We start from the raw sequence: 16,783 nt of genomic DNA, 5'->3' as shown, positions 1-16,783 counted from the left end.
TAGCTTAAAATTTCCCAGGAACACCAAAAACGCAAAGTTAATATATTGGAAGAAAGGAACTTTTAAAAAACTCAATTTGCCAGATTCATCATAAAATCAAATTTGTAAACTGGTATAAAATAATTACAACTGACTATCACATATATACCATTACAGAAATGTGTAACAAACAAAATTACAACAGAAAATGCCTTAACCCACATTTCCAATAACATCTTGAGGTTCCAATAATAAAAGAGTTAATACAGTCATGAGTCAGTTCAAATCAAAGTGATTTATTTCATAATTAAAGATACCTCCTTACTGCTCCAACACAGACATACTTAAAAAAAAAAAAAAAAAAGGAAAATGAAATACTGCAAAGAACACCATGTGTACAAAACTACTAAGATTTACAAGTAATTGATTCTTCTACCACGCTAATCAATCTGGAGAAACAAAGAAGCGGTGAGATGGCCCCGCAGTAGAAAGCCTGCTGCAAGCCTGGAAAGCATGTTGACCCCAGAATGCATGCAGAAGTGGGGAAAAGCAATGTCACAAGGCTGTCCACCAGTTAGCCTCTGACTTCCATACATCTGCCCTAGCACATACCCCGTCTCCATGCACACAAACATACAATACATTTTAGTAAAAATACAAGCTAAAATGAAAAAAAAAAGTCAAATTTCCAGAAAGCCCTTTGCTTTAGAGCAGAGTTGTCTGGTTTATTTTTTCCTGTTTTGGTTATAGAATGCTCAGTAGAGACGAGTAGTGAAATCACAAATTAACAAAAGACAAAGAAATATTTTAAAATGCACTTTATAATATACTTCAAAAAGCTGACAAATTAAAACTTCATAAAATAAAAACTATTCTTGTTATTCCCTATTCTTGTTTACTACCAAAGAAAAGACTTCAGGTTAGAACAAGAGAATTAAGAGTAGGCTCAGAGAGCAAGGCTCCAACCATCTTATGAGAAGCTGAGGGACTAGCTTGTAAATGAGAGTCTCACAAGAATCCCAATTTCAGGTCAGATGGAGACCCTCAGTGGAATTCTGTCTCAGAATCTACAATTAACTGTAAGAGGGTTGAAGAGTCTATATAGCTCAGGAACAGAAAACATATTAGCCTGAAGGAGACTCTGGCTTCAATCCCCAGGACCACAAAAAAGTTTATGAGAATAAAATTTCTAAAACATTAGTAGTAGTTTTGTACCTAAAGCTCTTAGGGAAAATCTGGGCTCAGTATTACTGGCCTGTAATCAAGGGTAGAGGCAAGAAGATCAGAAGTTTATGGTCAAACATGGGTACAAAATAAACTCTAAGCCAGAGCAGGCTATTGTGAGATGCCTTCTCAAAAATAAAACCAAAATAACAATAACAAAAACAAAAATATAGGTACATATAACTAAGGAAACACTTTCTTATATACTTACATTTACATTCTCCACTAACTCAGAAGACTGGATAGTAAGCATCAATTCTATAGACCCTTTGACTTTTCTAAAAAAACAAAGATAGGAACTCAAGAGAAACTGGGCCTTGCTTCTTGGCCTGGAATGACTCACCAGGAATTTATAGAAAGACAAACTGAATTGAATTCAGGCTCATTTATGAAGTGGGGTCTAGAATACTTAAGTCCTTAATACCTGTAACTCCTGTTTATGGTAATCGTAAAGGTTGAGTGCTTGTAAACACTCTGCATACTGCCTGGTATAAGTCACTAAGTTCATTCACTACTAGCACTGACCATCAAACATGCACCTATGCATATGAAGGCTCTCTCACCAGAAGTCCCTTCATCTGTGTAGCTCTTGGTTGTCTGTTTTATCTGTACCATGATCTCTCTTAGAGAAGCTCACTCTACTGCGCATTAGTCACTTGTGCTTCCAAATGGCACTCACCTTAAGATTCCTCAGGTGAAGGTAACAATATTTTACCTCTCTTATTCAGTTATCACCAAGGACTTACATATTATGATCATTCTAAAATGCATTAAAATTTTTTTGTTGATAAAACCCTTGAAGGAATGGCCTCCAAATTCAGATAAGAGAAAATCAGAACTTCTCTAATTTTAAAATTTAACAGCTTAAATTTATTTTTATACCTAATGATTATTAGTGTAGAAATATATTAAATCAATCTATAGAAACACGAAAGGTATGTGCTTTGTCTGCCTGCCTGCCTGTCTGTCTTGTCTTTGTCTCTCTCACACACACCTCTCTACCCCCCTTTGGAACAGAAAGTAATTAAATTGTTGCTGTGTGTGTGTGTGTAGGGGCAGAGACTGTGAACACACAGCATGAGGCAAATCCAGTTCTGTAATAATGAGCCCATTGCCCCAGAACATCATTTGTCTAGTTCATGTAGTTGGAGTTTAAGGGTTCTACATTCTGATACCGATAGTTACATCCATTCCCTCTGTCTCACCCCCCCCCCTTCTTTCCTTCCTTTCACAATGAGAGTGCTAGGCAAGTGATGTACCTCCGGATTGTATTCTCAGCTCCTAAATCAACTAACCCACCCACCCACCCACCCACCCACCCAATCTCTATGTACACACACACACACACACACACACACACACAGACACACACAGACACACACAGAGCAGTGTGTTCATTCATTACTATAGGAACCAGTTTCCTTCCCTCAGGCTGTGTTCTATGTTCATGGTCTTCGTCCTTCTACTATATTATGAAGCACCAAGAAAGCTTTAGCTACATGCTGGTAGCTTGGCATTGGATTTCACACTGAAAAACATTTCAATTCATGGTACATTACTCAACCTGTGTGTTTTATATGTTAACACTAATAAGACACATTCTCTTAAAGCTGATATCATCAAAAATATTTAGAGATAACAGACAGTACTTGTTGTGGTCAATCTCTGACCCAAGTAAGTCCAGTCAAGAAAAACACAACTCAATATTTATGATTATAAACTGCAAGCCTAGATTGGGCAGATTTACCATTATACTACTCTATTCCCCAGCTATGAGATCCCTTATAACTTGCGGTTTTTCTAGGCCACTTCTCCTCCACGTTGTCCTTCCACCTCCAGCTCCTCTGTCACCTCTCTATTAGCCTCTCTCCAGTCAACTTCCTCTTCTGACTCCTCTTCTTCCAACTCCTCCCCTAAGCCTTTTTCTCCACCTCCCCTTCTACTGCCCAATCACTAGCTCTAGCCTTTATTTTACAAATTCAATTGGACAAAAGGTTCACAAGATTCACTCCTCCTCCTCCGCCCCTCCCAGGAGTGGAACTACCATCAAAACAAGAGGATGGGGCTATCTACAACAAGTACTATTTCAGGGTTTCAGTCTCAAAAACAGAAAGTTGTTTCAGGGTGTTTAGAGCACAGCCAGATCACTAGTGGCACACCCAAATCTATTTAAGAGCATTGGAATATACATATACTGTGTTATATGCCATTAGTTATCTATTAAAGATAGTCCCATTCTTTGGTTGCCTCTATGAGAAGCATGTGGCAAGGACAGATCCTCTTCTAGAGGATACCATGTGAGGACAGCTTCAGAATCCCAACCTCTGGACCAGAAAGTAAATAACTGCTGCTGTATTAATCCACAAAGCTTGCCATATTTTGTTACTGTTGCCTTTGGAAACTAACAGACTCTAATGCACATATTGAGGGATCTGAGGCTGTTACTTTTTTAGTTCTTAAAATTAAAATTAAATTCCTGTTTATTTTAACTCAATTCTAACATGATACTTAACTTATAGAAAGATATCAGAGCTGAAGTGATTGCTCAATCATTAAGAGCACTTGCTGTTCTTTCTGACCTAGATTCTTAGCATCTACATGGTGACTCACACCTGTCTGTAACTAGTTCCAGGGGATCTGATGCCCTCTTTGAGCCTTTATAAGCATCAGGCAGGAACATGATGCATAGACATGCAGGCAAAATACCCATAAACATAATACAATATGTTTTAAATAAGATTATGAAACTTTCAAAGGAACTTTTGAAGTGGAAACTTAAGGGTTCTTTGGAAAATCAGTTGGATGGTGTTCTGCTGGGGCAAACGTGTGAAAGAATGTTTCGTTAAAGTGGATACAGGTGAAAGACTAAGGCAGACTCCTGAAGGAACATTTCACTGAAGCAAACACAGGAGAGAGGATGTTCTGCTAAAGCAAGCATGTGAAAGGACATGTGATGAAGGGATTGTTTGCTAACATTCATGTATTGGTTTACCTTACATTGCATAATGTTAAGCTTCATTTGTTGGGACTCAAGGACTCGGCTGATTGATTGGATGTGCTGAAGCAAAACCTGTGCTGAGGCAAGACCCATGCTGAAGCAAGGCACATAGAGGACACACGATGTTTGGAGGGTATACAGAGTGACAGAGACAGAGCTTGGCTTGCTGGTACAGCTAGCTGTGCAATGCTTGTGGGTCTTACATCTTGGCTGATCTTCACTTCCCTGAGAGAGGCACAGCACAGAACTTTTCCTGCTGGGCCCTCCTGCTGACTCAAGCCTAGGCTGTGCCCTGGCTGTGTCTGCTAAGTCCTGTCACTGCTGTTGCTAACCTGAATCTACCAAATTGGACTCCTGATATATCTATGAAATGTTTGTGAATGGATCAAGCTGCTACTGCTAACTTACGAACTAAACTGCCAATTTCCAAACAACACATACAGGAGTTGTTCCAAAGAACCTTTCCAAGTTCACTTCCCCTGTATCCTTTCTTTCCCACTACCGCTGGTGGGTGATGGACTACAAGACAAGTGTTTAAGAACCATCATTAAAAATAAGGTTTGAAAAAGTTAAAATTACAAACTTTTCTAGCACACACTATAAAACAAATGTAGTCTCACACTTTCTATACACTCAGAGTTACTGAAGTTCACTATGATGACACTGTGAAACTTTGGCCACAAGGCTTTATTAACGCTTTCTGGCTATAAGACAAAAAATTAGGATTAAAAAAAAAAATCCTAGAAAGTAAGGCCTTTCACAGCACTTGTTTTATTAGCCACAGAGGTCAGAGATGAGACTCTGAATATTTTTTATATGACTAACTGGTATATAATGAGGGCAGAATCAATTTTTCATTTATGGTACTAACTCTGATTCCCAAAGTAAAATTTTTCATAATATTGTATAATAATAAGTAGGAAAAGATTAATGAGCATAAAGTACTGCTGGAAATCCAAACAGCTTTCTTCATAAAGATTCTGCTAGAATCAGCAGAGGACTATCACCATCAACACCCAGGACGGGTAGGAAACCAAGACACAAGTAAATGAATAAATAAACACATGAAGCCTAAAAGCAGAGTGTCAGTGGCTCCTACAAGAAAGTCATTAAACCCCCACACACTTTCAAGACTTGAATAAATCCAGTATCTAAACATAGCAGTGCTCTGATTTATTGTAGTAAATGTACTTATAAGTCAATTTTCTTTCAGACACTTAAGTGATGTCAGACTTGCTTAAAAAATATCCACTGCAAACATAATAAAAATACATACCCTCCGTAAACAAAACTACCAGTACTCCATTAAAAAAAAAAAAGAAGCCTAGTTAATGAACCAACGAAGCTCTTAAAGTATTCTTATTTTTTAAAGGACACACCCATTTAATTTTGTGCTTCAACACAAAGAAGTGGAGAATATGGCAAGCCTAACAACCTTTGCCACCATTAAAAAGCTTCAACAACCTCTAAAACTATCATCATGTAAATATTCACTAAGAGAATTATTTCTGATCACAGTACCTTTGAAAAGAAAACTAACACTAGGGTAACTGTCTTTCTCCTTAAGTGATATAATACACAGCAAACAACGAGTTTACAAACTACTGTTTATCAATGAACACTATAAAAAAAATCAGAAAAGTATTTAAATTACAAATTAAAACAGGAAATAAAACCCCATTCTCAACAACAAAAAAAACCCCTAATTCATGAACAAGCACAGAAAGAAAGAAAACCAAAACCAAGCAAACAAACAAACAAACAAAAAAACCAAACCTATGAGGACCCAGCATTTTCTACATAAATAAACATCTGGGAAAATGCAAATGTCTGGATACAAAACAAAGACCTTAATACTCCCCTTCATGTGTGATAGACAAGTGAAAAATCTCTGAAAGGTACTGAATGATGAACATGTACCAAAACAAAGGAAGGAAGTGGGACTTGGCTGGGATGCAGCTCAGTAGCAAAGCTTATGTTCAGCATATGTAAGAACATGGATCAATGATTTTAATACCTAAGAAAGATCAAATATGAAATGGTCTCCGACTCATTGCTATCTATCAAATAGAGACTAGATTCAAATTGAATATACACTATCTTTATAACACTGTATATTCTAGTAAGCCTACTAGGTATGGAAATGGGAAAGGAATACAAGTTAAAAGCTGAATATTCTGTTTTCAAATAAGCTTCATTAGCTTCTAAAATTTATAGTCTACCAACCTTTTGACATTGAAAACCATCTAGGAAACCAAGGTGTAAGTTAACAATTATATGTAACGAGCAGAGCCATATAGAAGGGTAAGGTACTCTGCACTTCATAAGGGCCCAATCAAATAGCATACAATACACAAAATCCAGACTACTCTAATGTGCCCTCCCCAGATCCCAAAAGAATAAAATTAAAAAGAACACTGAGCATAACTGTCAGGACCAGGGAGAGCATGAGCATTTATAAAAGAACCTACATCAGCATGGCCTCTCTAATGGTTCTTCCCAATTTTTTGTTTGCTTTTACCATAATTTTTAGTGACAAAAACTTACCTTATGAAAAAATAACAATCAAACTTTCTGTAGGCTTTCTAAGAGTCTGTAAACATCCTTTGAGCAACACTCAAAGGTATTTAAAGCAAATACCAAGCCGTTAGATATGATCTGATGCTCTGAGGCAGAGGGTTTGAGGATCTAAACACAAGAATCACAAAGAAACTAGGTTCCTCCGTCATAAGCATGAAGTTATAAGAAGGTCCCAACTATAAAACCTATAATCTACTTATCACTTCCCTGGAACTAATCAATATTCTTAAAATATACTTTCATCAGGAAGATAAAAATCAAGTAATACCCATGACAAAAAGGGAAGTTTAACATGTTTCTCGAATGAGAGAAATTGACAGTGTTTCGGAGCCCTTTTAAATCAGCGTATTGCAACAGTTAAGCACATCATTAATACCTGTGCTCCTGATACAGGGCCAAAGGGGTTGGGTGGTCTCATGACAGGCTGGCTGTATATTAAGGTTGGTTGTGTCATTACAGGCACACTTCCCATCTGAGGAGGCTAAAAAAAAAAAAAAAAAAAAAAAAGAATAATATTAAGAAATGCTGGCTTTATGGCTTTTCCTTCATTACTCTGGAGGAAGTAAACAAGAAGGCTAACTAACAGCAAAAGTTAACAGCACCTTTGCTCTGACTGTAAGGACAAATTATCCTGCGTGCAATTAATAGCATGTCTGTCTACTTTTTAAATAAGTACTACTTTCAATAGAGTTCACTCTTAAAACGTAGAAAATAGACAGGTGGTGGTGGCTCAGGCCTTCAATCCCAGCCCTCGGGAGGCAGAGGCAGGTGGATCTCTAGAGCTCGAGGCCAGCCTGGTCTACAGAGCAAATTCAAGGACAGCTAATAAAGCTACACAGAGAAATCCTGTCTCAAAAACAAAACAAAAAAGTAGCAAATAAAGCCTAACTTTTCCTATCCAACTGATTTGCCAAACTTAAATTTATCATAGTAAAACAAAAAATATTCTTGACCAAAAAGGAAAAAAAGGAGGAAGAGGAAGGGGAGGAGATGATGGCAGAGGAAGAAGGTTTCCCAAGTATCCAGGTCCTCAGGGTCTATGTACAGAGAAAACTGTAGGCTCTATTCTAAACAGTAACATATTTCAAAGCAATCGAAGTGATCATAAATGATGACTGATTTTATGTGTGTGTGTATATATGTATAGGTGTTACATACATGTTCATGTATGTATAGGTGTAAATAAATACATGGAAGCCAGAGGTCAACCTTTTGTCATTGATGGTAACAGAATATAGATTGTGGGAATGGTGAGTGGGTCAAAGACTGGTTTTGTACTCCAAAAATCACTGTCAGAGGAAAATTGTTCTGGCCTGTACCACATTAAATTTACCCCTAAATAACTCAATTATACAATTCTACAGTATTAAGGTAGTATCACCTCACTACTTGTAACAAAATAGCTTGAAGCTAACTAATATTTAAGTCATTCAGTAATGAAAAATAATATATACAGTAAAGTTATGAGTTGAAAAATTAATACTTATTTTACAACAAATACTCTAAAAGATACTTATGGAAGCAATGGTTAGGTTCTTGGGCTAGTAGTATCTTTAGGGCACTACTTTTTTTTTTTTGTTAATCTAAGGTTATAATAAAACACATTAAGAATAAATTACTCTACTTTCCAAAAACTATATTTAGAAAATATACTTACAATTCCATATCCTATCATGCCCGTTGGTGTCGTAGCAGGATAGGCCATTACAGGGGGTGCCTGATATGGCAAAAGAAAAAGTAAAATAGGAAATGTTAATTCCTGTATCTCATGAATTTAAAGGATTGTCAGATTTCTATTTAAAACAAATTGCTAAGACAGCTATGATTAAATGACATTTATGATTATTGGTAACTGTGAATTAATACTCAGTGAGAAAAATCTCAAAATTAGCAGAAAAGCAAAACTGTTAAAAGAAAAAAAATCACTTAAGCTTAGACTTGACCATAGTCTAAGAACACAACACCCTTTATAGCTTTCAAAGACTCTGACCGAGGTCTTGTCCTAGCCACAGCTCCGTCCGTCAAAGTAAGGAGACAAATGAAAAAGTCTTCAGGTACTTAAAAATATCCAAAAGCTCCAAACTTTAAAGTCCATCATTTTCATTAAAAAATGTTTATCAAAAAGAACATAATATGGATTGTTTCTTAATGTGTTTCTTTAGTACTAGAAGAAAAAACAAACCAAACAATTCCACATCAATTAGGAACCTGATGTTCAAAAGACCACAGGAAGACCTTGAGTGACTGACTACTCCTATGATCACAGCTTTCACATAAGTAGCTGTATATTAGCTTTCTAATTTGTTCCAAAACTATCAATTACTTAAGAGGAACAATCATATTCTAAGTTGAAATTTTAGTGAGGATCCCTTGTCCTACTTCCTTTACTGATGACTTGTAAACATACTAGAAACTTATTATTTTTAGATATGGCTGCTGTCTTAACAATATTCCCTACATATCTCTCTCATAAAAAGCTAAAACTGAATACAGGTGAAAGACCAATAACACAGCTAAAATAGGTTTGAAAATATGAAATTATGCAGCAGTTTGAAGATATGCATGAAGTTAAATAAAGCATAACTTTAAAAATAACACTAAGGAGTGAAGTTTAGTATTAGGTGAGCATGTAGGGCGTATTGGTCTCTCCCTACTTCAAAACCAAGATCTCTAAGAGCAGTAAGACAAACTGTCAAGTACAGCAGAAGCCTGGAAGATTACATGCAATTGTTATTTTTAAACATTACCACAATCAACATTTCCCTTCATTCAAAAGTCATCAAGTGCACAGTGGCAGCACAGATACACACACAGACACTCAGCCATCTGGCAGCAAATGGCGGAATATTAAGCAAGAAAGAAAAATTGGTATTATCCATGCCACCATCAGAATCAATTCTGCAACACACCCATGAAAATCAGTAGATGCTAGGAATAATTTCTGGCACACTGAAAATCTGATGTGAAAACAAGGAATAGCCGGAAGGTTATGAGATTCTGCTGCAGCGGTGGTTAATAGCATGCCAATTTATTGCAAAAAAAAAAAAAAAAAAAAAAAAAAAAAAAAAAAAAGGCTAGTTTTTGGTCACTTACGTATTGTGGAAAATGCATGCCATTCTGTTTTTCCCAGGGAGAACAATTACATAATGCAATAACACTGGATTAGAGCAAGTACTTACACAACAAAATACACAGAGAGCATTTTAGTTTACATGTACATTCACAACCTAAAATTTTGGGTATTTTTATATCTAATAAAAGAACATCTATTACCAAAACACTATCAAGGTTGATAAGGAAAATGAACTTTTAGCTACCTCCCTTTATATACACAATGCTTTACTATTTACAAATGTATTTAAAACAAAATACATAGTGACATCAGTATGGAAAATTCAAGGGCATCCTCAAAATAACGTGACACCACATGTCTACCACTAGGGCAGGACCATCCATGAAAAGAGTTTGTGATGTAACAAATATTTTAATAAAACAAATATATTTATTTACAATTTTAAAAATTAAAAACCTTGACAGTGTTTAAGAATTAATCAAAAGGTTAGAAATGTAAACAAACACCATAAGCAGCAGTTTATTCTTAGTGAGTCACATCACAGGCCCCACACGTTAGCCATCAAAAAATAAACTATCAAATATACTCAAATATCTTAAGCAAGAAATCTTAAGAGATGACCCATACTAACATATATAATACGCTGTTATTTTGACAACTTACATAAAGTGCTAGATGGTTAAGTGCTTATTACATTCTAGTAGTCAATCTTAAGGTAAATACTATCGAAAGCTTTTGGATGAATACTGACTTAACATTAAATAAGCAAATACCCACTGTGACTTCATATTAGTTGTAGTACTTATAGCATCGCACAAACATTATTGTTATTTATTAATGAATAATCCTATGTGCAGCCAGAAAGCCCACTAACCTAACTGTTGCCAGCAGTTTTAGTCACTGAGGCATGTTATAATGGAAAAACACTACATTCAGAATCAGGTTTCAACTTAAATCAGCTTTTCAACTGCTTTTCATATGGAGATTTAAAAAGGCAGCACAAATAACATTGTACTTTAAAATGATATATGCACTTCAACTCTTCTGAGGGAACACACTATACATTACACTCGATGTAAATCATGTACATATATGCTGTGTTTGTATGTAAAAACCTAAACTATGCAGCCAAACATGTTAGAAACCTGTAATTCCAGCACTTGGGAGGCCTAAGGAGGATGGTACATTTGAAGCTGATCTGGACCACTTAGTAAATTCAGAGTTAGTTTGGGCTATATAACAAAACTTTTGCATAGGCTCACACCTGCCTCCTCAAAACAAAACAAAACAAAACTTGAGTCTTATTTTATAAAGTCTAAAGCTATTAACTCTTTAAAAAGTAGTCAAGGGCTGGAGAGATGGCTCAGTGGTTAAGAGCACTGACTACTCTTCTAGATATCCCAAGTTCAATTCCCAGCAACCACTTGGTGGCTCACACCCATCTGTAATGGGATCTGATGCCCTCTTCTGGTGTGTCTGAAGACAGCTGCAGTGTACTCACCTACTTTAAACAAATAAATAAATCTCAAAAAAGAGTCAAAAATTTTATGAGTATACAGATTCAGATTTAGCCTCAGCCCACAATTTTAGTATATAAGCAACCCAAAGTAAACAGAGTAATGTCCTATAAGGGACTTCATTAAGAATAATGGAGCTTTCTAACAACAGCTGGGGAGACTATACTATATAGTACCTAAGTGATCAAAACCCTGCTATCATCCTACTGAAAGAAAGGAGTATGTATTTCCTTGACTGAGGGAGAAGAAATTTGGTAGATTAAGATAAAGCAAGCCAAAGATGGGAAAGTAGCCATAAGCTATTCTGGGCCCACACTGCCTTACAGTAATTAAAAACATCAATAGGACTTCTTTAGTTCTAGCTGCTACTTAACTAGCAAACATTGTTAATCAATTATCTGCTTGCTGTTAGTGAACTTTATAATCTCCAAATTCAACATTCACAGTACTTTCATGCACATGTGCAAAGATATAACTTGCAACACACAGCACTCCATTCCTCAGTAAGATGGAGTAAATTAAGAGGTTTTGCCTCTAAATTTTGGAACTATAGTTTTGGAATTATAGGCTATGCACCAGTATGTCTGGCTTAGAATGAGGCTTTTCAGGATGTGAAATTACAATGTAAAATATATGAATGAATGTTTCCCCTAGCAATGGCTCACTAATTCAATTATCAAGGGGAATTCAATCAAATATTGAATGGCCAAAAATAATGAAAATCAACTCCATAAACTATATAATACTAGAAAAACCTAAGAAAATAACTTGTTTATCCATCATCAGGTCTAAAGGATATAAGGACTTTAGGTTACAGAAAATAAATAATAAATTTGAGAGCAATAATACAGTGTGATTAAGAGCTTTCTATCTGTTGCTTCTAGGTGACATACTAAGAATATATCCTATTACTCAAGAACTGTGCCACACTGCTGTACTTCTTAGTAACTGTGCACGTTAAGTGGGAAAAAAAAATAATAGCTCCTACCACAACCACACATTATTCATTAGAATAATGTCTAGCACGGAACCATTTTAAATACATGTTAAGGGTTAAAATGTACCTGACAGTCAATCAACTTAAAGGAAAACAATGAAGTACTTAATAAAACTTAGTAACAATGTTTCCACTTATGTCTATTATGTTCTATTCCGTTATACATTTAGTTAAGGCATTCAGGTATTCATATATAAGCTTTCCCAACTCACCATTGTCGCAGCACTCCAGGCAGTTGTTGGTGCAACCTTTGGTTGCCAGTTAGATCCTCCAGTTAACTTCTTTTCACCTGGCTGACTCCAACTTACATCACTTTAAATAAACATAAACACACAATGTTTCTGTACTATATGAACATATGGAACATTTACAGTACCAAGTTGGCATCTCTAAATGTGCTTCTGAAGTGAAAGTCATATCAGGTTCTATATGATATTTAAATAATAAAAATAAGACACGTACTTCTTAGTGGTTCCATTTCCAATGCCAAGATCTAGGAAAAAAGAAAGTATTTAAACACTAGAATCATTTTAATAAACAACTTAAGCTTAAGAAAGACTGAAGAATCAAAGGACTACTTACTGCCCACAAGGTTGGCTAAAGATGAATCCAGGTCATCAGACACTAATTTGTTAGGCGGAAGCTTGGCAATAGGAAGACTCTGGTTCTGAGAGGCCACTGTTGGTTTGAGAAGTCCACCTAGTTCATCAAAGCCTTAAAGTTACAAACAGATGAAATGGGATGCGTAAGGAACTCCATGAGCTACAGCTTTCTAAAGGAGTTCTCTCCCTTTTCTCCTTGTTTACTCACTGGAAGTTTTCCCACAACACGGGAAATGCCCTCACGTGGAAAGAAGAAAAATCTGCCATCTTCAAGTGACCTTAACAGAAATAGTGTGTCTAAAATCTAATGAGAAAATTATATCCAGGTTAAAGGGGGTGATGATAAAACGTTATAAAAGGGGAGAGGGGATGTAATCTCTCCCTATTCCAGCAAAATTTTTCTAAACAATCAATTCTAAAGTCCTTTTTTATGTTGAGAAAGAATATTTTATAATGTCTTGTATAAGAGCTGAAGGAATGGCCAAGCAGTTCTCAGCACGCACATCAGTGGGAACCGAACCACTTGTACCTTGAGCACAGATTGTCCAATGTCTCTGGCTTCTGCAGGCACCTGCACTCATGTGCACATAACCGGCCCCCTCCAAATATATAGTTTAAAGATTTAAAATGAAATCTTTTAACTTAAAAAATAACTAAAAACAGAAAAAAAATTTTGACGGGTCGTCATTAGACAGCTCTAACTGGGCTAGAATGTCTATGTAGACCAGGCTGACATCAAATTCACAGAGATCCACCAATCTTTGCCTTCCTAGTGGTAGAATTAAAGGCATATGCCAACATGCTCAGCCACAACAAACTGTTTTTTTAAAAAGTATGTGTGTGTGTCAAAAGAAAGCCTGTAGGAGTTGATTCTCTCCTCCAATGTGAATCCTGGAGATTGAACCAAGGTCATAAGGCTTTGCAGTTAAGTGTCTTTACCACTGAGCCATCTCAGAAGCCCAAGAAGGCATATTAGAGAGCTTCTCACCCTTCTCCTATTTGGGAATTTAAGAACCCACATCAGGAGCTGGGGAGGTGAGTGGTGGTTAAAAGTACTGGCTGCTCTTTCAGAGGAACGAGGCTTAGTTCCCTTTCCCCACATGGTAGCTTACAACTGCCTGTAACTCTAGTTCTCAGAAAAAAAAAATCTATATGCTTAAAAAAAAAAAAAAAAACAAAAACAAAACAAAAACCAAAAAACCCCAAAACAAACAAACAAACAAAAAAACAAAACCCCAAAAACTCCAGTTCTAGGGAATCCAATGCCCTCTTCTGGCCTCCAAATATGCCTACATGCACATGCAAGTGACCTTTCAAATATAAAACTATAAGCCTTTCAGTATACACTAAATAAATTCTTAGTCCATACAAACAAGCTTGCTTCTTACTTTATGGATAACTAATTACACATTATGTAACTAAAAACACTTCAATACGTTTTAAAGTTAAAATTTAATTGTTAGTTGAAGTCAGTAATCATCTCCTTGTAGGAATAAAATTAGAACATTAACGTTTCATATATACTTTATAAACTTCAAGCTAATAAGAAGCATAAAGTATAATCCTCATTCTAGAGTTTTATAGTTTTTAAAATACAAATTAATAGGTGTACTTTAATAATAATCACTACTAAAATGATTTTTTTAAAAATCCTGTAGTCATAAACATTTTAACATATTTTACTTACTTATATAGAAACTATCTTAACAAGTCAGGGTACCACACACTGTATCTTCAGTTTAAAAATAACCTCACACACCATTAAGACCAACTGGTCACTGTTCATTTCAGTAGAAGAAAAATTATGACTAAAAGCTATAGCACTTTCCAAACAGGCATTAACAATTTATCACTTTACCAAGAGATTGTTTTCTTATTGTGCAGTGGAACAAACAAAAACTCCCTAAACTCTAAAATGTTAATACTCTTTTAAGTTCCCATCAAGTGATTTGGGAGAAGATCAATTTACTCTAATTTATTAATGCTAAATGTTTCCTATAGAGGATCTACATTGACATGCTATCCTATTTTAAATAAAAACAACAAAACGTCTCTTCTTACCACCAGAATCTACAGCAACATTTGTAGACTTATTCCCAAACACAGATTCAAAGTCGACATTAAGGCCAGCTGAAGGATGTGGCTGTGCAACTGGAGAAGGACTGAATCCTAAGAAAAAGCACAATGCAAAAATGCTCAATTCTCTACTCACTATATAGTTAAATATAGTAACTATAAATTACTTTTAATAATGGTAATGGAATGGGAAAAGTAATAATTCCTTAAACAAAAGAGCTAGTTTTTAAAGCAAAAGTTTTCTCCATTATATCACATTCCTGTTTTTTTAAAACAGTATTACATTGTAGTTCAAATGATCCTCCTGCCTCAGCCCCCAAGTGCTGAGATTATAGGTATGAACCATCAAGACCATTAAAATCACCCACTAAGAAAACTCAGAACAAACAACATAAATTGAATCTTGAGTTTACTTCACAGAAATGAAACCTTTTCTTATATTTTATCTTAATTCTGCATCTGAAAATTGATTAAAAATTGAAGTCATCTAAAACACCATGCTATCTCTCTTCCTACGATCTTTGATATCCTGTATCTCTCTTACCTACTTTCTCTTTCCCTACTTCACCTCAACCATCACACAATTAAAAAAAAAAATAAAAGGTTTGCTATTACATTTATTTGTGTGTGTCTGTGTATATGCTTGCGGGCATTTATGTGCTACAGTGTATGTGTAGAGGTCAGAAGACAACTTCTGAATGTTAGTTCTTTCCTTCCCCCATGTGAGTTTGGGTTACAAACTCAGGTCTCACCGCTTGGCAGAAAGCACCTTTAACCCACTGAGCCATATCACTGGCCCAGAAATTAAGTGCTTTAAGATAAATTTGAGAACTGCCAGGATTCTAAAAGTTGCAATCTCACAAATGTTTCTGCCTGCTTTTAGAACATTAAAGAAAAATGATATTCTTCTTTCAACTCCCATCCACTCTCTCATTCAACTTACTATTTTTAAATGATGAGTACGGGGCCAGGTATGCTAATCAGCCTAAAACTAGCCCGAAGCACATACCCATACAGCAAGACAACCTCACCCTTTCTTATTTCATCCTGGAGCTAACAGTGTTATCATAACAAGTGCCAAGATTGAGTCTCTGAGGCCTGCTAATGCTGAGTTAACATAAACGCCTTTAATTCTCAGGTTCTAGTTTTCTAAAGTTGAGTGTGTAAATTTGGAGAAGCTAAAAATAATTTTAAAACCATCTAAAAATGTTAGGTCTATTGCATGACTTGAGGAGCTTTGAAATCACTAAAAATATTTAGGTAAATAGTCTGCAAAGAATCACAAAAAGAGATTCTTATGATTTATATGAGGTTGTAGTCACTTGCTTCTAAAATCTCTTGCTTCCTAGGTTCTATCAAGTCAAAATAAAAACACATAAATAAAAGCACCTGATTTTTAGAAGGTTAGCATTTATAACAATGGAATTTCTGGAGTTCTATACAGATTCTCTTTCTCCCAGAGAGGAAATCCATCTCCAGAACCTCACTTCAAATCTCCAAGAATATAAAGAACACTGCTAACTACACAATTTTAAAAGTTTTTGTTTTTCACTCTTTCTCTTAGTGTGTGTGTGTGTGTGTGTGTGTGTGTGTGTGTGTGTGTATGTGAGCTTATGTGCCCCATAAATGCAGGAGGATCCTGTGGAGCAAAAGAGAGCAACAGATCTCCCTGGAAGTAAAGTTACAGACAACTGTGAACCTGGCATGTGATTTGAATTGAACCTGGGTCCTCTGGAA

The 16,783-nt window shown here is 35.8% G+C and overlaps 1 protein-coding gene across 14 annotated transcripts in view; it reads right to left on the bottom strand.

Moving 5' to 3' along the window:
- The window catches only part of Picalm (phosphatidylinositol binding clathrin assembly protein), an 83,624-nt gene that overhangs the window by 5,323 nt on the left and 61,518 nt on the right, over window positions 1-16,783 (bottom strand). For 5 of the 14 annotated variants that reach the window (XM_034495813.3, XM_034495829.2, XM_076937704.1 and 2 more), the window contains 7 exons: window positions 15,032-15,139; window positions 12,951-13,082; window positions 12,831-12,861; window positions 12,581-12,680; window positions 9,875-9,898; window positions 8,439-8,498; window positions 7,158-7,262 (listed from right to left, as the gene is read on the bottom strand). In XM_034495813.3, the coding sequence (XP_034351704.1) occupies window positions 7,158-7,262; window positions 8,439-8,498; window positions 9,875-9,898; window positions 12,581-12,680; window positions 12,831-12,861; window positions 12,951-13,082; window positions 15,032-15,139 (560 nt within the window). The remainder of the gene's footprint in view (window positions 1-7,157; window positions 7,263-8,438; window positions 8,499-9,874; window positions 9,899-12,580; window positions 12,681-12,830; window positions 12,862-12,950; window positions 13,083-15,031; window positions 15,140-16,783) is intronic. The other 9 variants (XM_034495891.2, XM_034495844.2, XM_034495860.2 and 6 more) reach the window with 3 other exon arrangements.

The sequence above is a fragment of the Arvicanthis niloticus genome, chromosome 1 (genome assembly GCF_011762505.2).
Source record: "Arvicanthis niloticus isolate mArvNil1 chromosome 1, mArvNil1.pat.X, whole genome shotgun sequence".
Taxonomy (NCBI): Eukaryota; Metazoa; Chordata; class Mammalia; order Rodentia; family Muridae; genus Arvicanthis; species Arvicanthis niloticus.
This window is presented reverse-complemented; position numbering and strand designations above follow the sequence as displayed.